Raw genomic sequence first — 23866 nt, 5'->3', positions numbered from 1 at the left:
ACAGTATCAAAGCCAGAAAATGATACAACTCAATTTAAATGAAATATTTGACTTATAATGTGATTGAGGTTTGGGAACAAAATAACACAGCTGTTTGAACATCTGTGTATAATAGTTGCTGCGTGAGAAGTCTGCCCTTAGAGCTGCATCCTTATAGCTGTGACAAAGTTGTGGTTATTGCAGGATACCCGAAAATTAATTGTTTATCAGTTATCTGAATTCTTGTTGAATAAATAGAATTTCTGAAATTTGGAGGCTTTCTGATTGCTTCCTGACGATGTGCTGCATCATTTGTCAGTAACTGAGTAGCTGAAATTTTCTGGAGGAACTCATTAATATCAAGCTGTGGTTTTCAAGCACTGTACTGTTCTCAGCAAAAGGATTGGAACAGTTATTGCAGATGGATGAAATTGCATATTTATTTCACTGACAGGAGAAAATTGGCAGATGATGGAAATCCAAACGACACACAAAATACTGGAGGAACTCAGTAAGCCAGGCAGCATCTAAGGAAAAGAGTGTAGTCGATGTCTCGGCTTGAAATGTCGACTGTACTCTTTTCCATAGATGTTGCCTGGCCTGCTGAGTTCCTCCAGTGTTTTGTATGTTCTATTTATCCCACTGATTAGCCCCAGCTTAAACTCTGAAAACTACTGGGAAGTGATGTATTTTTAATCTTCAATCGTGGACCTGTGTGAAGCCACCTCTTCCTCTCACGCACCCATCCACTGAGTGGTTGTAATTCAAATTCTGAAAGCTGCCACAGTGGTTTTAATCTTCAATTAGGGACCTGTGTGAAGCCGCCTCATCTTCTCACACTCCGGTCCATTAATTTAGACAAACTTGGGCTGTTTACTCTGGGGAAGCAGATGCTGAGGGGAGACCTGATAGAGATTTACAAGACTATGAGAGGCATAGATAGAGTAGACAGCCAGTATCTATTTCCTGCTGTTGAAATGTCGAATACTAAAGGGTGGTATTTAAGGTGAGAGAGGGTACATTCAAAGGAGATGCAGGGAAAGACTTTTTTTTACAAAGAGAATGATGGGTACCTGGAATCCTTTGCCTGATGTGGCAGCAGAGACAAATATGACAGAGGTTCTTAGATGGGCACAAGGAAGAGAGGCGTATATACCGTGTGCAAGCTGAAAGGATTAGTTTAATTAGATGTCATTAGCTTAATTAGTTTGACTCAGCATTTCCGGCTGAAGGGCCTGTTCCTGCACTGTACTGTTCTATATTTTATGTACTGAGATACAGTGAAAATCTTTTGTTCAAGTTAATCGAAATAGTACAATGGGAAAAGCAATCACCGAATGCAGAATTTAGTGCTACAATTATAGAGAAACTGCAGATAGACAAATAAGGTGCAAGAGCCATGAAGAGGTAGACTGAGAGATCTAGGGTCATCTTTGTTGTACGAGAGTTCTATTCAAGCGCCTTGTCCTCAGCCTGGTGATGGGTGCTTTCAAGATTTTGTATCTTCTGCCAGATGGGAGGGGCAAGAAAAAAGTGTCTGTAGTAGAAGGGGTCCTTGAATATGTTGGGTGCTTTCCAGAGTTAGTGAGGAACGTAGAAGGAGTCTATGTATGGAAGGCTGATTTTTATTATAGACTGAGCTGTGTTCACAATACTCTTCAATTTCTTTCAGTTTTGCGCAGAGCAGTTACCATTCCAAGTTATGATGTATCCACAAAGAATGTTTTCTATGATGTATTTATAAAAATTGGTGAATGCCACAGGGACTTGACAAACGTCCTTAACCTTCTGAGAAAGTAGAAGTGCCAGTGTGCTTTTATTGGTTATATCATTCACACAGTTGGAGCAGAACAAGCTTTTGATGATACTTACACCTAGGAACTTGAAGCTCTCAAGCATCTCCAATTCTGCACCATTGATATAGATGGGGGCTTGTACTCTACCTCGCTTCCTGATATGAATGACCAGCAATTTTCTTTTGTTGATACTGAGGGAAAAGTTATTGTCTTGACGCCATGCCACTGGTCTCTCGATATCATTCCTGTACTCCATCTTGTCATTGCTTGAGATCCGGCCCACTACAGAGGGATCATTTGCAAATCTGTAGATGGAGGTAGAGCAAACCCTGGCTATAGTGAGTATCATCAGCTGTGTAAGCAGATGGGCTGGTAAGCAGCAAACTCCAAACTGAATTTGAATTAAAATCCATACACAGATGAGTTCACCAAACCTTGATGAAAAGATTCAGAATAAAGTTAGGCTGATTTTCCTTCCTTTGTTCAGCTGAGCTTCAGATGAAAACAATTAACTTATCTTCATTTCATTCCCCATTCTCCATGGTTAAGGTGCTGCCCACACTAAGTTCATTAAGTCACATGATTGAGCAAGCTACGTTGCTTTCACAATGGTGTGCTTTGAAGAAAATACATATTTTCCTGTGCTGTTTTAATTGCTCTGTAGTCTCTGATTGGTAGTGTTCGTAATGTATTGTTTACTTTCTTACTACAGCATTGAAGGACACCATTCAGTCCACTGGGCCCATTCTGGAGTCTGCATTGTAATAACAGCAGTATTATTCTGCTTCCTGTTTCTCCTGTAATCATGCAGTTTATTTTCTCTCTAGCACATCAATATCCCCTTGGTTCTTTTGGCCACTTCACAGCACTAAAGGATGATTTACTGTAGCTACTAAACTCACCAACTTTTGTGATGTGGGAGGAAATCAGAAGTAGATCTCCTGTCATATTTTCCACACTTTATCATATGATAACTGTGAGGAAAGCTCTGTGGCTATGTAGAGAATATGAAAGCTCCACCCAGCCGACACAAAGGTCAAGACCAGACCCAGGTCACCGAAGCTATGATGATTTCAAATTTCAAAGTAAATTTATTATCAAAGTACGTATATGTTACCATATATAACCCTGAGATTCATTTTCTTGCAGGCATACTCAACAAATCTATAATAAAGTAATAGCCATTATAGAATCGATGAAAGACTGCACCAGCTGGGGAGTGCAAAATTTATCATATTGATAGCAAAATTTATTTTATTATTATTCTAAAACTTTTTTGTAACAGCTGTTTTTTTCTAAAATTATTTATTTATCTAAATTTTAACCCTAGTACATGTGTAAAAGTTGTAACATCCAGTGAATAATTAGATTGGATGATTGCCAAACGGAATGTCTCAGTGCTTTCCTTGTGATAAGATTTTAAAGGTCCATGGTACCTAGTCGTAGTCATAGTCATAGTCATACTTTATTGATCCCGGGGCAAATTGGTTTTCATTACAGTTGCACCATAAATAATGAACTAGTAATAAAACCGTAAATAGTTAAATAGCATGGTGAAACACCTGGTGAAATACGTGCAAGAATCAGTTTTGATTTGATTTATAACCTCTAAGTTGTTTCATTACTTATCCACTGCTTGGATTTATGCTGTGCCTAACCTCATGTCTTGTTCTGATTGGATGGCACTCTTGCGTAACCAAAAGAAGTTAAAAAACTGGGAGCTTTGCCAGCGTTAACATTTGCAATACTTAAGCTGAAATGGCTCAGGACATTTAGAAAAGAATGGAATGCAGAGGAAAGAGTGAGGTTGAAGGAGGAAACAGTACTAGACCACTAAGTAACTGAAAGTAAAGGACAGTATTAAAACTGAACTACCCTGAACAACCAAGCTCAGCTTTATTTTTGATTTTCTCCATAACCCTCTTAAAAGTACTTTGCTTCTGGAGGTATGATTTCTTGCAAGTGTAGAACATGCTATTGCTCAGTCTTCATAACTGACTATAGAAAATAAATGCTTATTCAACACACTGCTTGATTAGGATAGTGAATGATAATCAAACTGAATTCTCTTTTCATAAAGTATTCAAACTTGTATATTTCCTAACATCAGTCACAGAGCAATCAAGAACAAGAACTGAAACTGTCATGTTCTATTGCTGGCCTGGGTAAGATTAGTTTCACTGTAATTCACACCTGGTCGCCAGACTTTTTTTTCAAATGTCTTAATTCATATCTGCTATTTTGAATGCTGTAAAATTCATTAAAAGGCCCTAATTGACAACTGACAGCATTTAGCTGAGGCTGTCTCTGATCTTAGATATGAGTGCTAGGCATTCAGCAATCTTCAGCTTGCGATTGCAGAGGAGTATTATTCTCAGTATAAGAGGTAATGTATGATTATAAAGCAACCGCTACAAAGACACCACTTCAACTAACAACTGTTAAAGCCACTATTAAGCTGGATGTAAAACTCTGGAAAGCAAGATAATTAAAGCCTTTTTCCTATGTCCTCGGGTTTACTCTGTTACATGGGAGGTAATGCATTGTGTAATTGTTAATCTAAGCCTGCAGCAGCTTGATTTCCTGTCAGTACATTGTTTAACCAGACGCTGTAAATATGATCTCGCTCACTCCCTCTCTCTCTCTCTCTCTAGCTCACTTTCCTATATATTTTTAAATTGTCCGTGCTGCACTTCTCTATCTAACTGAAGAATTTTTTTGGCAAGATGTGGAATTCCCTAACTCCTACATTTGGAAGGGAAGTGGTCACATTCCCAGCCTGTGTAAACATCAGTGATTAATGCAATGGAAAAGAGCGTTAGGGGTAATATCTCTCCAGCTCTTCCTCTTTGTTCCACCTCTTTCACATCTACAGATCCACACATTTCCACTACTGCTCTGGTCAGCAAACGGATCTATATGCAAATTGACTGCTGATAAAATCTCAAAGATAGTGAGAGATTTAGGGTGCTTGGAGCACTGTTGAAAGCTTCTCCCATACAGATATCAGACACAACTACAAATAACACAGTAAGTACTAATGGAAGTCTTAGAACTGTCATGTTTTATTGTCTACTTGGGTAACTTGCCTGAAATCTGCTCCTTGTATTTAGAATTACTGATGTAAGATTAGTTTGGCTGTTAAGTTTTGTTACTGTGACAAAGAAATAATTATTTCAAAATGCATTTCAAATCCATTTGCATATTTCTAGATGTATGTGTGTAGTTCAGATGAGTTAATAATATAGCTTCCTTCAATTCTGTGAGATAGTAAATAGTTCGATTTTGTTGATAAAGAGGTTGATGAAATTTATAGTTCCAACTCTTATTTCTTGTCAGCGTATAAATGTATCAAAGTCTAGTAGAAATGGAAAGAATAATAACATTGAAATGTAATTGTCTAAAAGTTTTACTCTTTACATTCATTCCATATAACTGTAAATCTAGCAAAGCAAAATTGTATTGTGTGATGTTCTCCCATTCTAGATATATATCGACCAAGCTATCAATAGTAGGGCTGTAGTGTGAGTTAAGTTGTTCTATCATCTCTAAGTGTAAATTCAATAGCAATGTGATGAGTCTTATCTATCAAGACGTGTGGGTTCTGTTGACTAGCTGCATATTCAAATATGAATGTCCCAACATTTAATGAAATAATATATTACGCTCATGAAAATGCAAGGAAACAAATGGAGATAGATTATTAAGGAATCTTCGCAGTAAACATGAAGACCTGAACTCATCCTTTCTGGACTTAACTATAAAAAATAGGTTTCCATGTTAGGCAATGAAATCTAGCAAGAACAGCACCCAACAACCTTCAAGTATTAATGAATACAAGAAAATGACCTAAGTACTAAATAGCCTGTTAAAATATATCAGAGAGAAGGCAAAGTATTTCATTAATCTTTGATGGAGAGAATGGGGAAACCAGCTTTGTAAAAACTTGAATCTTGCTGCGTGACTGAGAAGAGTTACACATCAGTTTGCCAATCAAGGCAGTAAAGACCGAGCAGCAGTTATTGGCATTAGCTACAGTCTCTTCTGCCAATGTCCTACAGCAGTGGTTTGTATAATTGACCTTTACTTTCCTTTAATCATCAGCAATTTTATGTTACCATTAGGTGCTCTCTGCTTGTTAGATGTGGAATTTCAACGAGAGCTGTGCATTCAAATGGAATTTATTTTGCACTCTAAATGACACAGTAAGTTCAGCATTTTATTGTTGTTCTTCTCCATGCTTTGTGGCGCATTGGGTGGCAATTGCAGTTTATTTAGCATTGTCTATCCTCAACCCAGCAAGGATCTAAAGCATGCAAGGAGCCAGCCTCGAAGTCCAGTGTAAATGCCAGTACACGACCAGCCAGCATAAAGCATTTTATAGGACCACTTTAAATATATCACCAGAATGTGCTGACCTAAATTGTAAATATCGATTAAAGTTGCTGGTGAATGCAGCAGGCCAGGCAGCATCTCTAGGAAGAGGTACAGTCGATATTTCGGGCCGAGACCCTTCGTCAGTGTTGAAGTAACCAAGAGCTGTCTGTTACTGTTGTAAAGTTAAAAGTATGCAAGTGACACAGATGTTACCAAGTCTCAATTATGTGTTATCATGCTATGATATGTTTGCATGCAAGCAAAGTCTTAGTAATTCTAAGAAAAAAATTGGGTTTTTCAAGGACAAAAAACATTTAACTGCTAGAGACTAAAGGGGAATCTCAGTATTAATTTGAGGCTGATGACTGTTCTTTATGAATCACAAAGTAATCTTCTGAATTTCTAATAAAGGCAATAAACTAGTTTTTCTTTCTAACTGCTTGCAGTATATGTATGTTCACTTCTCCTGCTTCAGGGATCAATATGCCATTAGATTTATACATACCAATATTTACAAGTTTCTGACTGCTTTAAAAGAGATCCCTTTCTATTATTTCCAGCAAAGCAATTACCTGTATTTTTCCTTCTCTTTTTACTTCATCTACTACCTTCCTGAACATTTGCATAACCAGCCTCTGTTCTTTGTGACACACATAAAAGTTGCTGGTGAATGCAGCAGGCTAGGCAGCATCTCCAGGAAGAGGTACAGTCGACGTTTCGGGCCGAGACCCTTCGTCAGGACTAACTGAAAGAAGAGCTAGTAAGAAATTTGAAAGTGGGAGGGGGAGGGGAAATCCAAAATGATAGGAGAAGACAGGAGGGGAAGGGATGGAGCCAAGAGCTGGACAATTGATTGGCAAAAGGGATATGAGAGGATCATAGGACAGGAGGCCCAGGGAGAAAGAAAAGGGGGAGTGGGGGAAGCCCAGAGGATGGGCAAGGGGTATAGTTAGAGGGACAGAGGGAGAAAAAGGAGACAGAGAAAAAGAATGTGTGTATATAAATAAATAACGGATGGGGAACGAGGGGGAGGTGGGGCATTAGTGGAAGTTAGAGAAGTCAATGTTCATGCCATCAGGTTGGAGACTACCCAGACGGAATATAAGGTGTTGTTCCTCCAACCTGAGTCTGGCTTCATCTTTACAGTCAAGGAGGCCATGGATAGACATATCAGAATGGGAATGGGACGTGGAATTAAAATGTGTGGCCACTGGGAGATCCTGCTTTCTCTGGTGGACAGAGCATAGGTGTTCAGCGAACTGATCTCCCAGTCTGCGTCGGGTCTCACCAATATTTAGAAGGCCACATCGGGAGCACCGGAGGCAGTATATCACCCCACCTGACTCACAGGTGAAGTGTCACCTCACCTGGAAGGACTGTCTGGGGCCCTGAATGGTAGTGAGGGAGGAAGTGTAAGAGCATGTGTAGCACTTGTTCCGCTTACAAGGATAAGTGCCAGGAGGGAGATCAGTGGGGAGGGATGGAGGGGGGGATGAATGGACAAGGGAGTCGCATAGGGAGCGATCCCTGCGGAAAGCAGAGAGAGGGGTGGTGGGAAAGATGTGCTTAGTGGTGGAATCCCGTTGGAGGTGGCAGAAGTTACAGAGAATTATATGTTGGACCTGAAGGCTGGTGGGGTGGTAGGTGAGGACAAGGGGAACCCTATTCTTAGTGGGGTGGTGGAAGGATGGAGTGAGAGCAGATGTGCATGAAATGGGGGAGATGCGTTTGAGAGCAGCGTTGATGGTGGAGGAAGGGAAGCCCCTTTCTCTAAAAATGGAGGACATCTCCTTCGTCCTGGAATGAAAAGCCTCATCCTGAGAGCAGATGCGGTGGAGACGGTGGAATTGCGAGAAGGAGATGACATTTTTGCAAGAGACAGAGTGAGAAGAGGAATAGTCCAGATAGCTGTGAGAGTCAGTAGGTCTGCCAGCATCTGCAGATTTCCTCGTGTTTCTGTTCTTTGTGTACTTCTTATGGGTTGCATTCCATCTTTTCATCTTCTCCTTCGTCGCCTTAACTGTGATAGTTCCTCTTGTCCCTCCCTACCAGTCATGAGCCTCCACATCCTACACATCATCCTCTGCAACTTCCGCTATCTCCAAAGTGATCTTACTACTAAACATATCTTTACCTTAGTACCCACCCCCACTTTCCACAGGGATCACTCCCTGACCTCCATTCAGTGTCCCAAACACAAGTGTCCCCAGCCTTTCGAACGTTCGCTTTACGAAACCTCACTGTTACGAAAGACCTACATTAGTTCCCTGTTTTCGCTAACAGGTGTTTTCACTGTTATGAAGAAAGGCAGCGCGCGAAAAGAAAAGCAGCCGCTCTTCCCCAGATTCGGAACGGCATTCTCGCCGGCATTGCTTAAACAGATGCCTGTGAGCAGCCGTTTGCAAGGTGAATTCTAAGGTATCGGAAAAGCCTGAAAGAGCTCATAAGGGTGTTGCACTTAGCATAAAACTAGACATAATTAAGCGTTTTGATCATGGTGAACGAAGTAAGGACAACGTGAGTTTGGCTTGTGGAAGTTGACGGAGATGATGTTGAAGAAGTTTTGGCATCCCATGACCAAGAACTGATAGATGAAGAGCTGATGCAATTGGAAGAGGAAAGGATAATAATTGAAACCAAATGAGTAATGATAAAGTACAACTTTAATTTTGAAATGGTACGTAGCTTTAGGGCATATTTGCAAGATGGTTTGAGTGCTTACAAAGAACTGTATGATAGAAAAATGCGTGAGGCTCAGCAGTCAAGCAAGCCTTCCACATCAGCCACAGTAGGCGACGAACCTCGACCTTCGACATCGAGGCAGGCAGAGATAGGAGAAGATGAGCTGCCTGCCCTGATCGACGATGAGATGACACCCCAGTGTCCCACCACCCCAACCCCCAGGCCGCGGACAGATACCGATTCACAGAGAATGCAGCAGTAGCTGGAAGGCACTCAGCATATCTTTAAGAAAAAAGCCAAAATAAACGTGCTAATTAATTAGGTGCCGCCCGGCACATAATTGTCAGCCCAGATCAGAGGCGATGCAATCGGCAATCGCTTCTGATCTGGGCCGACGATTACGTGCCGGACAGCACCTAATTAATTAGCATGTTTATTTCGGCTTTTTGCTTAAAGATGTGCTGTGTGCCTCCTGGCTACTGCTGTATACCTGCATGCTTCGCAGTTCAATATCGGTTCGCTGCCCGGAGCATGGGGGCCACTGCACCACCCAAACTCCGACAAGTCAGCCTAACACACCATCATCAGTGTGCTCGGCAAGCTGACTTCCCAATTCCCATAAGTGATACTACACTGTACATACATTATCTCTACTTTATATTGGCTGTGTATTTTTACATGTTATTTGGTATGATTTGGCAGCTTCATAGTTTAAAGATTACTGGAGAGCGCTTACACTGTGTTTTTGCCGACAGCGCTTGCGCTGTGTTTCTGCCGAGAGTGCTTGCATGAGATTTTTGCTACGGAGAACTGTTCAGGCAATGATTGTGGAAAAGTATTTCTGCTTTATATAAGCTGTGTATTTATCATATCATTCCTGCTTTTACTATATGTTACTGTTATTTTAGGTTTTATGTGTTATTTGGCATGATTTGGTAGGTTATTTTTGGGTCTGCGAATGCTCACAAAGTTTTCCCATATAAATAAATGGTAATTGCTTCTTCGCTTTACAACATTCCGGCTTACGAACCATTTCATAGGAACTCTATCTTCGGATGGCGGGGGAAACCTGCAGTCCTTCCAAGTGAGGCAACACTCCTCTTGTGAATCTGTTGGGGTTATTTATTGTCTCTGGAGCTTGCAGTGTGACCTCCTCTAAATTAGTGAGATCCATTGTAAATTGGAGGACCACTTTGTCGAGCACCTCTTCTCTCTCTGCTGAAAGTGGAGCTTCCCAGTGATCAAACATTTTAATTCCCATTCAGACATGTTTGTATATGGCCCCGTCTTGTGCCTAGATGAAGCCACCCTTAATGTGGAGGAACAACACCTTATATTCCATCTGAGTAGCCTGCAACCTGATGGCATGACTATCAATTTCTCCTGGTAAAAAAAAATCACTCCCCCTCCCCTCCTCTATTTTCCATGCTAGCCTTTTACCTCTTCTCACCTGCCTATTGCCTCCCCTTGGGTCTGCTCTGCTTCCCTTTCTCCTCCACTCCCCTCTCCTATGGGATTCCTTCTTCTCCAGCCCTTTATGTTTCCTACCAACTTGGCTTCACCTTCATTTTCTAGCTAGCCTCCCGTTCGACTTTTTTATTCTGGTATCTTCCCTTTTCCTTCAGCCCTGAAAAAGGGTCTCAGCCTCAAATGTCATCTGTTTAATCATTTGCATAGATGCTGCCTGACCGGCTGAGTTCCTGAACCATTTTGTGTGTGCTGCTTTGGATTTCCAGCATTTGTAGACCCTCTCGTCTTTCTGAATCAGGCTAGACCCAGCTTGCTACCTGCAATATTCTGTACACTTGCGTTTTCTGGTCTCATGCTCCATTGACCTGCAGGCCTCATTACTGTTGCATTGAGTGAAGTGTTCAAAGTTCAACGTTCAAAGTAAATTTATTATCAAAGCATATATATATGATACCATATGCTACCCTGAGTTTCATTTTCTTGTGGGCATATACAGTAGCTGCAAGGAAGGACAAGAGAATCGATGAAAAACTACACGCGAAGAGGGACAAACAGCCAGTCTGCAAAAGAAGACAAACTGTGCAAATACAAAACAAACAAATAATAATAATAATAATAAGTAATAAATAATATTGAGAGCATGAGTAGAGTCCTTGAAAGTGAGTCCATAGTTTGCGGAGTAAATTCAGTGTTGAGGTGAGTGAATTTAACCATGTTGGCTCAGAGGCCTGATGTTTGAAAGATAATAACTGTTTCTGAACCTGGTGGTGTGGAAATCGAGACTCCTGTACCACCTTTCTGATGGCAGTACCGATAAGAGAGCATGACCTGGATGGAGGTCAAGTCCTTGATGTTTTCTTGTGGCAGTGCTCCTTGTAGATATGCTGAACGGTGAGGAAAGTTTTCTCCGTGATGGACTGGGCTGTATCTATTACTTTTTGTAGGTTTTTCTGTTTTTGGACATTGGTGTTTCCGTACCAGGCTGTGATGCAACCAACCAGGATACACTCCAGTGTGCATCTATAGAGGTTTAACAAACTTTTAGATGACCTGCCAAATCTGCACAAAATTCTAGGAGTATTGAGCTATTCTTTTGTAATGACACTTGTATGCTGATCACAGACAAATTCTCTGAAATGATAACGCCAAGAAATTTTAAAGTTACTTCCTCTCCCCACCTCCAATTCCCTAATGAGGACTGGCTCATGGACCTCCAGTTTCCTCCTCCTGGAGTCAATTAACAGCTCTTTGGATTTTTTGACATTGAATGAGAGGTTCTTGCCATGACACCGTTCAATCAGATTTTCAGTTTTCCTCTTATTTGCCAATTCATCAGTACCTTTAATTCAGCTAACAACAGTGGTGTCGTCAGCAAACTTGAATATATATTGGAGCTGTACCTAGCCAGACAGTTATAAGTATAAAGCGATTAGAGCAGGGGTCTAAGCACACTGCCTTGTGGTCTACCTATGTGAGTGGAGATTGTAGAGGAGATGCTGTTGCCATTTGAACTGCCTGTGGTCTGCAAGTTAAGGAATCAAGGGTCCAGTTTCACAATTAGGTATTGAGATCTAGGTCCTGAAGTTTATTAATTAGCTCTGAGGTGATCATAGTGTTGAATACAGAGCTGTAGCCATTGAAGAGCATCTAGATCTTCACTGGTCATATGTTCCAGGGCTGAGTGAAAAATCAGTAAAATGGCATTTGCTGTTGACCTATTGTGGCAGTCGGCAAATTGGAGCTGATCCAGATTGCTCCTCAGGCAGGAGAAAAATATGTTTACTAACAAACGTTTTAAAGTACTTCATCACAGTGGATTTAAGTGCTAATGGACGACAGTCATTGAGACACGCTACCACTTTATTCTTGGGCACTGGTATGATTGAAGGCTGCTTGAAGCATTTGAGTACTTCAGACTGCTGAAGCGAGAGTTTAAAGATGTCAGTAGCATTCTAGCCAGTCAATTAGCATAGATCTTCAGTACTCAGACAGGTATACCATCTGGGCCAGATGCTTTCCATGGGTTCATCCTCTTGAAGAATGCTCTCATATCACCCTCAGGCACAGAAATCAGAGGGCCATATGGGCCATGAGCAGATGTTAGGTCTCAAGCCATGGATGCTGGCGCCCCACCCATTTGCTGTGTTCGCTTTTTGACAACCTGCAACTACCAAAGATCTTTGAACTGATTTAAAATGTCTCTGAGAACACTTTAAAAGGATTTAAGTAATTGAAAAATAAAAAAAATCAATTTTTTTCTTAAAACAAAGTTATATGATGTAAATTTAAAGCATGCAATAAAATATTTTAAAAATCTATCCCACAATTAAATTCAACAACTCCATTTAAATAAATAATTCCATGTCCATCACTGGAACTAGATGCAAGAAGATATATACATCTGCATTAAAATGTGCTCATCAGCAAACTGCAGGTGTGAAAATCAAAGATGAGCTTATGATGAAGAACACCTCATTGGTGGTTCCTGGGGAAAGGCCAGCAAAAGAAGAGTATCTTTAAGTCCATTAACATGAATTGAGAATGTCAATGAATCCACTACAGATCCTCATGGCACTGAATTAATAAGTCCCCCCAAAATAAAAAAAAGATTTTTTCTCCTTTTCTCTACTTCATCTTTTTATTGATCTAATACAATAATCTTTAACATCATTAAGATCATACAACACAGAAGCAGGTGTTTCGACCTACCAGATGCATGTCAACAATTATGAGCACTTAGTCCATTGTCTTCAATGCGCTGACACATCAAGTGCTCATACAGATACAGAATAAATTCAGTAATATTTTTAACAGAGAATTCTGAATTGAATTGAATTGACTTTATTACTTACATCGTTCATATACATGAGTAAAAATCTTTATGTTACATCTCCATCTAAATGTGCAATGTGCAACTTATAGTAATTTATAATATATAGTATGTACAACAGGATAGTCAATATATCATAGAAATACAATTGTGTCAGCATGAGTTAAGCAGTCTGATGTCCTGGTGGAAGAAGCTGTCCCAGAGCCTGTTGGTCCTGGCTTTTATGCTGCAGCACCATTTCCCAGATTGTAGTAGCTGAAACAGTTTGTGGTTGGAATGACTCAGGTCCCCAGTGATCCTTTTGGCCCTTTTCGCACACCTGTCTTTGTAAATGTCCTGAATAGTGGGAAGTTCACATCTACAGATGTGCTGGGCTGTCTACACCACCCTCTGCAGAGTCCTGCGATTGAGGGAAGTAAAGTTCCTGTACCAGGCAGTGATGCAGCCAGTCAGGATGCTCTCAATTGTGCCCCTGTAGAAAGTTCTTCAGATTTGAGGGCCCACACCCAATTTCTTCAACCGTCTGAGGCGAAAGAGGCACTGTTGTGCCTTTTTCACCACACAGCCAGTATATACTGACAAGGTGATTAAGAAACTGAAGAATTCAGAGATTTTATAAATTTAAAGGAGTTCTGGACAACAAGGATTTTGCTTCCCAAGTACTTTTGGGCTGCTAATCATAAAAACATGATGAAATTTCCATATCATGCACCAATTTTTGTAATCAGCTATATTTGTTATTTCAATTCATAATTCAAGTCAATTAAAATGTTGTCCATCTTGTCCAGGTATGCTTGGGCATGCTTCGGCAGGGCAGATGATGCATTGCAAGACAGGTGTTAGAAAGGCTATAAAAGTATCACACACACACACACACACACACCGTTCTACACGTTACATTCACATTGCACTTCAATGTGATTGGTTTGCGATCATGTTGATGTGCATGCTCTACGCCAATAGCACGTGGTGTGTACTCATTAAAATAAAGTAATTGATTTTTCAGAAGTATTTGTGATAACAAAATGTCTTGTTAATGTTGCACCAGCTGCAATACTTTCTGTTATATTTGTGATGAGTATGCACTTCAATCTCAACGACAGAGCATGACTTCTCTTATTAAGAAAGCCTATAAGCTGTACTTTGGTTGTAAAATTAGTGATCAAGACAAAGCTTGGGCTCCTCACATTTGTTGCATTCCATTTAGACTTCTTTCCTGCAAATCTTGGCACTGTCATTGATGAGCTGGGTGAAATGTTTCACCAGCACATTGCGGTTATGAAGAAATGGTATCAAGACAACTGGAATCCATCAATGTTGGCTGATTATTATTGGACACCAAGTGAGAAGCCTCGGACACTGAATACAAATGAAAATCATCAACAACACATTTTTATCTTCATTGAGCTATTGCAAAGTGTCAGCACTGTTAAGCAATTAAATGCATTACATTCAATAAAAGTTAATTTCTTGTTTCTCCAAAATTCCTATGCGATTCAGGAAGTCTGAAATTTGTGTTCAGATTCAAGCAGTCTATCATAAACAAAAAAAAATTGAAGAACCAATGCTTTTGAGAAAATGTGTTGTCTAGTGTTATGTGTTGTCTGTGGTAAATTATCTTAAGGCTACTTCCGAGAAATTGTTTCCACCGGTTAATAAAATGATAGTGAGTAACATTACAGAATATGGGGGATGTCTGAAAGAATTCAAAAATGTTTTGTCACAGCTCATCTCAAAACAAAATGAAAATGGTTGATTATCTGGTACTTTGTCTTCTGTTTCCACTCTAGATTTCAAGAATGCAGAATACTACACACAGATGTGTTTTTGTTGGCAAGATGTAGGTCTTGACTGAGTTTTGATGGTGAATATTGATAGATGTTGCTGGAAAAAAACAAGGGTTTGTGGTTATCGACTCAAACTATAAAATAGTTGTTTTTTTCTGTGACCTCTACCGCTGTCTTTGCTGTGATACCAAATGGTGGGTATCAATAAGCAAATACAATGAAATGAAAATCAGTATAGAGATAATTATTCAATGCTCTTCTTTGTGTGCTTTATTTGATCAGATGATTACAGGATTCATTTAATTATATCCCTGCATTTGTAATATCCCATCTACATTCAGCATTTTTTAGAACAGCTCTTGCTGCTTCGTTCTGGGAAGTAAGAAGTTATAAGAAATAAGGAGTGAGTTTAGAAATTAAAACACATACACTTTCATCATTAGGACGTTGATTAAAAAGTAAAACTAAACTGAATTCAAATTATTTTGTATAAGTTGATTCAACCATTTTAAATACAGTTATGGAACCAATCAGTTATTAGACCCTAGTTAAACATTTCATGGACTAGCACTTCTTGTTTGATACTTCATCTAAACAGACATTTCTACTGTACTCCTCCATGGTGACAATGATGTCAGTTGTTATTTCCAGGCTAGTTTTCCCTCAGAGTCAAGTTAATAATATTGAGGCAGACCGATGCAAAAAAGGCAAACTAATCTGATTTAATCACCATGTTGGAAAGTATGACCACATGGAATTTGCTTTAACAGGATTTGTATCTTAAAATGTGATTTTTTAAATTGGCTGCTGTACCGTACTCAAAAATCACGTAACCTCATAAGCATACAAAGAAACACATAGGTTCATAAATTTAAATTGGCTGCTGTACCATATTCAAAGATCACATAGCCTCATAAACATACAAAGAAACACATAGGACCATAAATTTAAATTGGCTGCTGTACCATATTCAAAGATCACATAGCCTCATAAACATACAAAGAAACATGGTCACTTTTTTTAATGCAGAGTACTTTCCATCAGCAAAAAAAAGCCATTTGGCAACTAAAAATCTGTAAAAGTCCTGGGCCAAATGGATAAATTTGGAGGAACTACAATAAACAGCAGTTACACATAATAGCCTCAAAGCGTATTTATATTACAGTCTAAAATCTTTAAACAAGGGAAAAGAAAGCCCACCAGACCAGTACTTAGTCTAATTTATTTTTATGTACAGAAAGTATTACATTTTGTTAAAGGGATATTGATTTGTACCACAGCAGTTGAATAATATTTTGTGTGATCAGAACCTTAAGAACCCAAGGCATTGGAGCAGAATTAGGCCCATCAAATCTGCTCCAAGATTAGATCACAGCTGGTTTATTTTTACCTCTCAATCCCACTCTCCTGCCATCTACCTGAAACCTTTGACACCTTTACCAATCAAAACAGATCAGACTTCAATTTAAATATATTAGATGACTTGATCTCGACAGCAATCTGTGACAATGAATTCCACAGACTCACCACCCTCTGGCTAAAGAAATTCTTACTCAACTCAGTTCTGAAGGGACATTGTTTTATTTTGAGGTTGTGCCATCTGAATCTAGACTCTCCCACTACTGGAAAATGTTATGTTTCTTAACTCCAAAACATAAAACTGACCAAAAATAAAAACAAGGGAGCATGAGAGTTGTGTTTGTACTTCAAGAGAGGCGTGCACATAAGACGTGGTGTGATGACATATGCCATTCATATACAGTATATTTACATACAATACTGTGCAAAAATCTTAGGCACAAATATATAGCAATGAGGCCTAAGATCTTTGCCCAGTACTGTATTTGTCAACGTGGATGGAGAGAGAGTTTGTAAATTTGGTTTTGGAAGCAAAAGGTGTTAGGAATGGTGAGGGCGAGATACCAGGCAAGGACACTTGATTCCAAAGAATTGGTTTATTGATCATTATAGAATGTCTCTGGTGTTTCACACTTCCTCCCCTCTCTCTTCCTCTTTTCCCAACCATGATGCCCCTCTCCCTGCTGCCTTTCCATTCTCAATCCACAATAGAGACACGTATCAGAATTAGGTTTATCTTTACTCACACATGTCATAAAATTTGTTTGCTGTTTTGTGGCAGCTGCACAGTGCAATACATAAAATTACTACAGTACTGTGCAACATTCTAAGGCACCCTAGCTACATACACCCTGTATGTGCCCACGACTTTTGCACAGTATTGCACAACCTGTAATGAATTAGTTAAACAATTAAAGAATGCTTAATCAAACAATATATTTACAATATTACCCAAACTATTACTGAAATATTAAATACACAACATTCATTGCTGCTTAGCTGTAACTCCAACTCAAAATAGAATGAAATTCAACTCAATTATATATATAGAGAGAGAGGTAATGTGTATGTGTATTTTTCCCTCAATCTCAGGTCCTTTCCCAGAGGTCTGAGAGTTTGAGGGTTCAGCGCCATATCCTTTCTATTCCTGGTAGGGCGCTCTTCTGGACTGAGATCTCAGATGTTGTTCCTGGGATTTGTTAGAGCCTCTCCCAGTCCAGGTGCCACAGCTCCAAGTGCTCCTGTCACCACCGGGAGTACTCTGGCTTTAACCTTCCACATCTTTTCTATCTGTTCTTTCAAGCTCTGGTACTTCTCCAGCTTCTTATATTCTTTCTTCCTGATGTTACTGTCATTCAGAATTTCCACATCTATTACCATTGCTTTCCTCTGTTCCCTGTCCAGTATTACTGTGTCTGGTTAATTGGCCAGTACCTGCTTATCAGTCTGTATTTGGAAGTCCCACAGGATCGTAGCTCCATCATTCTCCACTACCGTCTTGGGTGTTTCCCATTTGGACTTGGGAGTGTCTAGTCTGTACTCAGTGCAGATGTTCCTGTGCACAATTCCTGTAACTCAGTTGTGACCTTCAGTGTATGCTGTCTTTGCACTCTGCCACTATGTGCTGAATGGTTTCAATGGATTCCTTACCCTGTCTGCTTCTTGGGTCTTGTCTGTTACCCCTGCTTCCATTGCTCTTGTGCTCAGTGCCTGTTCTTGTGCTGCCATGAGCAGCGCCTCTATGCTGTTCCTCAGCCCTGCCACTTCCAGCCACCGGTAGGACTTTCTTATGTCAGCCACCTCTGGTATCTGCTGATGGTACATCCTGTGCAGTGGCTTGTCCTGAAATGGCCTCTGATCCTCTGGCTCTGCTTCACCCTCTTCCATTTCCATGTCCTCTGCCTGCTGTCTGAGGTATTCACCTAGCAGGTCATCTTTAGGGGCCACCTTCCTGACATACTCATGGATGTTTTGCAGCTCGTCCAGGACTGTGGTCTCGACACTTCCAAGTCCCTGTCTTCCTTTATTCTGGCAGGTGTACAATCATTCAATGTTGGACTTTGCATGGAATCCTCCACGTATTGTTAGTAGTTTCTGGGTCTTGATATCAGCAGCTTCCAGTTTATTCCTTGGCCAGTACACTATTGCAATTAGGTATCTGATAACTGGTAGGGTGAATGTGTTGATGGCTCTGATGTCGTTCTTCCTATTTGGCTGGCTTTTTAGAACCTGTCTCACTCTTTGGAGGTATTTGGAACCTTCCTTGCATCCTTATCGTGGCGTTCACGCAGGTATCTGTAGCTGTCCCCAGGTATTTGTAACTGTCCTGTACAGCTGGTGTGTGGCCTTCAGGTAAGTCGACTCCTTCAGCCTTGATGAGTTTGCCTCTGTACTCTGGTAGCCTGAGCTGTTAACTGTTGCTTGGCATTTTCCAGGGCTTCAGCTATGGACATATCTCTGTACTCCTTACTAGATTACCTTTGCACCATCTGAGAGTTGTGGAGGATTGGCTTGAACTCATGTTTCTTGATCAGCTCAGTTCTGCGGTGATGTTGCTGTGGTGCATCGCGATTGTATGTCTTCCAATTCATTACCATCGTCTGCACTTTTCCAGTGCAAATGACTCTGCTGTACACCCTTGTAAGGTGGATTAGTGAGCCTATGTCTCTTTCATTTCTGCTATACAGCTTGATGTCATCCATGTACAGGAGGTGGCTGATGGTCACTCCACTCTTGAACCTGTACCCATATCCACTCTTTGAGATGATCTGGCTTAGGAGGATCAAGCCTATGCAGAACAGCAGCGGGGATAGTGCATCACTTGGTATATTCCACATCTGATGGACATGTGCTATTGGCTTTAAGTTAACTTCTAGCATTGTCCTCCAACAGCCTATTGAGTTCCTAATGAAGGTCCTGAGTGTCTTGTTGACCTTTTACACACCCAGGCATTCCAGGATCCATGTGTGGGGCTTTGAGTCATATGCTTTCTGGTAGTCGATCCAGGCTGTGCTTAGGTAAATTTTGTCTAGTCTTGGAGTCTCGCATGACTGCCTTGTCTATCAGCAGTTCGTGCTTGGAGCCTCTGGATCTGTTACCAACCTGCCTTTGAGCAGGGCTCAAGAACTTACACACATTCCTTCAGCTTGGTGGCTGTGATGCCTGATAGGAGCTTCCATGTTGTTGACAGGCAGGTCATAGGCCTGCAGTTTGATGGTGTTGCTCCTTTGTGAGGATCTTTCATTAACAGTCCTGTCCTTCTTTGGGTTAGCCAGTCAGGGTGTGAGCTTGCTTCAAGCACCTGATTCATTTGAGCTGCCAGCCATGGATGTAATGCTTTAGGTTTCTTCAGCCAATAGGCGTGGATTATTGCAGGCCCTGGTGATGTCCAGTTCTTCATACTTGCTACTCATTGCTGGACATCGGTTGCTGTGATGGTGAATGGTTCTTCCTTTGGGAGATTGCAAAGGCTTGTTTGTAGGCCTTTCAGCCATTGGACACTGGCGTTATGTGATGCTTCTTTCCCCCATATACACTTCCAGTACTCCTCAGTTGCTGTTTTGGTTGATTCAGGTACTGGCATGCAGTTGCTCTGGAACCGTGTGCATACTTTTCCAGGTTCTTTGGAGAAAAGTGTATTTATTCACTTGGCTTCTGTGTCCTTGGTGTAAATCTGTACTCTGGTAGCCAGAGCTGTTAACTGTTGCTTGGCAGTTTCTAGGGCTTCAGCTATGGACATATCTCTGCACTCCTGACTAGATTAGCTTTGCACCATCTGAGAGTTGTGGAGATGGGGATTCAACTCGTGTTTCCCAATCGGCTTGGTTCTGCGATAATGTTGCTGTGGTGCATCGTGATAGTACGTCTTCCAATTCAACATGTGATGGTAATCCTCTGATGACAATGTTTAATTGCTACGGAACCAGTTGTCTTTCTGTGAATGTGGAATGTGGACGATGGTCTTCGCTGTTGCCAGAGTCCCCACGTGCACTTGATATACCCTCTTTCATGTGGGTTGCTGTTGAAGCAGCATTCCATGAATTCCACGTTGTCCAGTCTCGTCCATTTATGGTTTGTTCTGGTAGCCAATTTATCACCAGATGGTCCCGGTTCCCCAACCATTGACGTGGACCTTGTTTTTGAGCTGGCATGAGTCTTCTTGTTCTTGTCACTCTCATCCGGAGGCTTTTATGGGCAGAGGGGTCCAGCCCAAGACTCTTAATGGACCGCTAGCACTGAGACTCAAACCCCTGACCCCTGCACTGCAGAGGGCAGTGGTGCAGAGCTTAAATAGTTTGCAGAGTCAGCCTTGGGCTCCGCCCGAGTGCCAGTGGCATCCTGCTGATATAGCTATCAAACTATATATACACACACACACACATATATATATATATATATATATATATGGCTCTTGAACTCAAACCCATGGTTGATGAAGGCCAACACACCAAATGCCTTCTCAACAACACTGTCAACCTGCGCAGCTGCTTTGAGTGCCCTATGGACATGGACCCTAAGGTCTTGCTGAACCTACACACTGCTAAGAGTCTTACCATTAATATTATATTCTGTCTTCAAATTTGACCTACCAAAATGAACCACTTCACACTTATCTGGGTTGAACTCTATCTGCCACTTCTCAGCACAGTCCTGCATCCTATCGATGTTCCACTATAACCTCTGACAACCCTCCAGACTGTCCATAACACCCCCAACTTTTGTGTCGTTAGTAAACTTACTAACCCACCCTTCTACTTCCTCATCCAGGTCATTTATAAAAAACACAAAGAGGAGGGGTCCAAGAACAGATCCCTATGGAACATCACTAGACACCGTCCTCCATGCAGAATATAAACCATCTGCGGTCAATCCAATTCTGAATCCACAAATCTGTGTCTTAGTTTTGCTTTTACTTTAAGCGAGGCACACACATGTGGCATATTGGTGTAATGACGTATGCCAGTCACGTACTTTTACATATAACCTATAATGAATTATTTAAACAAACAAACAAATTATTTAAACAAAGAATATAATTAAAATATTCCTGAAATATTAATGAAATATTAAATACACACGAAAGAAACATCCTCTCCATTTCTACTCTATCCAGGCCTTTAAATATTTTGTAAATTTCAATGAGACCTCTTCTCAGCCTTCTTAATTCCAGTGATTATAGGCACAAAATCATCAAACGCTACTCATTTATTAACCCTTTAATCACTGGGATCATTCTTGTAAACCTCCTTTCGAACATCCCTCTCCAACACCTGCACATCTTTCCTTACATCTGAGGCCCAAAACTGCTCATAACACTCCAAATGTGGTTTGACCTATGACTTCTAAGCCTCGGGATTACATTCTCACTTTTATATTGTAGTCTTCTTGAAATGAAAGCAACAATTACATTTGCTTTCCTTACTGACTCAATATGCAAGTTAACCTTTAGGGAATTCTATTTATTTATTTATGTATTTACACATCATGAAACAGAGTCAACTGCCCTAATAAACCCAGTAACCCCCCTATTTAACACTGCTTAATCACAGGACAATTTACAATGACCAGTTAACGTACTAACTGGTACACCTTTGGACTGTGAGAGGATTCCCCTTTGATTTCTGAATTCTCACCTCACTGAAAAAAAAATTCCCTATCTTTATCATTTCCATCAAAATGCATGACTATACACTTCTCCACTCTGTATTAAGTCTGCCACTTCATTGTCCATTCTCCCATTCTGTGCAAGTCCTTCTGCAGAATCCCTGCTTCTCCGCTTAACTTTGTATCATCCAGAAACTTGGCCACAAAACATCAGTTTTGTCATCTAGATCATTAAAATATAATGTGAAAAGTAGCGGAGCCAACAGCGAGCCCTGGGAAACACTAGTCACTGGTGGCCAACCAGAGAAGTCCTTCTTTACCCTACTCTTTGTCTTCTGCCAGTCAGACTATCATTCATCCGTGTTAGTACCATTCCTTAATACCATTTGCTCCTATATTTTTTAGCTGCTTTAGGAGTGGCAGCTTGTCGAAGGCCTCCTGAAATTTCAAGTAAGCAAAATCCAGAGTCTGGTAACACACACAAAATGCTGGATGAATTCAGCAGGCGGCATCTATGGAAAAATGTACCGTTGATGTACTGGGCCGAAACCCTTCGGTAGGACCAGAGTCTAGTGATTCTTAATAGATTATTACTAACCTTATATAACAAAATAAACCTTATTCATAATAAAATATAAACAAAAATGAACTGTGCAATACCTCGCAAAATACTTGAGGATCTCAACAGCCCAGACAGGATCTATGGAAAAGAGTAAACAATTGACATTTCGGGCCGAGACTCTTCATCAAGACTAGAAAATAAGATGAGGAGTAAGAAAGTAAGAAAACTTTTCTTCCTCTGATTTCTCATCTTTTTTCTCCAGTCCTGCTGAAGGCCCTCAGCCCGAAATGTCGACTATACTCTTTTCCACAAATGCTGCCTAGCCTGCTGAGTTCCTCCAGCATTTTATGTGTATTGCTCTGATTTCCAGCATCTGCAGATTTTCTCTTTTTTGTGCAATACCTTTTCACTCTTTATATTCAAAGTCAAAGTTCTCAGTACGGTTCTACTATATTCCTACTTATCAATTAATAGCTCTGCTGCTGCTCATGTAACTCTCTGGGGTGGTATCCTATTACAATAACTGAGCTGCTTCCACACCCAACCCAACCCCTCCCTCTCCAACAGCAGAAAAATCTTACACTGTGGTCCTTCCCTACTGAGCCCTTGCAGTGGCTGCTCTAAGCTTCAGTGAATCACTCACCATGTATTTCTGCAGCCTTAAATGTACTAATAAGCAGCATCTATTCATGGACTTACCAACGTGCTGACACACCAACAACTTTCAGGTAGACCAAAGGGTGCCTTTCACCAAGCCGGTGATCTGCCAACAGCACTTGATGTTTATCTCTGGGTGTGTTCCTGGGAACAACCTTTCAATCAGTGAACCCTCTGTCATGCAGCTTTCTCCACACCATCTTCACAAGCCGACAGTCTACAAAGAGGTGAGCTACTGCCTCTTCCCTACGACATTCATCCTGTGGGCAGTGTGCTGTGGGAGTAAGGCTTCAGGCATGCAAGAATGGCACCTCTCACTGCCAGCCACAAAAGGTCTTGGTGCCTTTTGAGGTCTGCCAATAAGACTTTCTGCCAGATGGTCTGGACAATTTGCTCAGGGAACTACTCCACTGTGTCCACTGAGTCCTTCTACTGTGTTTGCAGGATGTTCTGTACTGACCACTGCCTAGTGGACGTGTAGTCAAAGATATTGATTCAGAAGAACTTTTCCATGAAGGACAGGTAGTGTGGCAACGTCCAGCTAACTGGGATGTTACATTGCAATGGGGCCAAACCCAACCTTTGCAACACTGGGGACAGATAGAGCCTCAACATGTAGTTGTATTTGGTGCCCACTAGGTTCTATGTACCGCCTGATGCAGCCACACATGAAGGTGATCATCAGGGTGAGGGCAGTTTTTTCCTTCATCATTCAGGCACTTGTGCATTGTGGCCCATCTGACCTGTTCAATCTTGGATCCCC

At 40.9% G+C, this 23866-nt stretch overlaps 1 protein-coding gene across 4 annotated transcripts in view; it reads left to right on the top strand.

Moving 5' to 3' along the window:
• Window positions 1-4383: 4383 nt before the first annotated feature.
• LOC140204204 (rho GTPase-activating protein 6-like) overlaps window positions 4384-23866 on the top strand; it is a 161366-nt gene continuing 141883 nt past the window's right edge. For 2 of the 4 annotated variants that reach the window (XR_011887557.1, XM_072270700.1), the window contains exons 1-2: window positions 4384-4805; window positions 5900-5980. Coding sequence is in view for 1 of the 4 variants with exons in the window: in XM_072270700.1 (XP_072126801.1) it covers window positions 5918-5980 (63 nt within the window). In the remaining 3 variants the exon portion in view is untranslated. Of the gene's footprint in view, window positions 4806-5899; window positions 5981-8435; window positions 8571-23866 lie in introns of those variants that run through there. The other 2 variants (XM_072270703.1, XM_072270702.1) reach the window with 2 other exon arrangements.

The sequence above is a fragment of the Mobula birostris genome, chromosome 10 (genome assembly GCF_030028105.1).
Source record: "Mobula birostris isolate sMobBir1 chromosome 10, sMobBir1.hap1, whole genome shotgun sequence".
NCBI classification, from domain to species: Eukaryota; Metazoa; Chordata; class Chondrichthyes; order Myliobatiformes; family Myliobatidae; genus Mobula; species Mobula birostris.
Note: the sequence above shows the minus strand (reverse complement) of the source record. Positions and strands in the feature narration are given on the sequence as shown.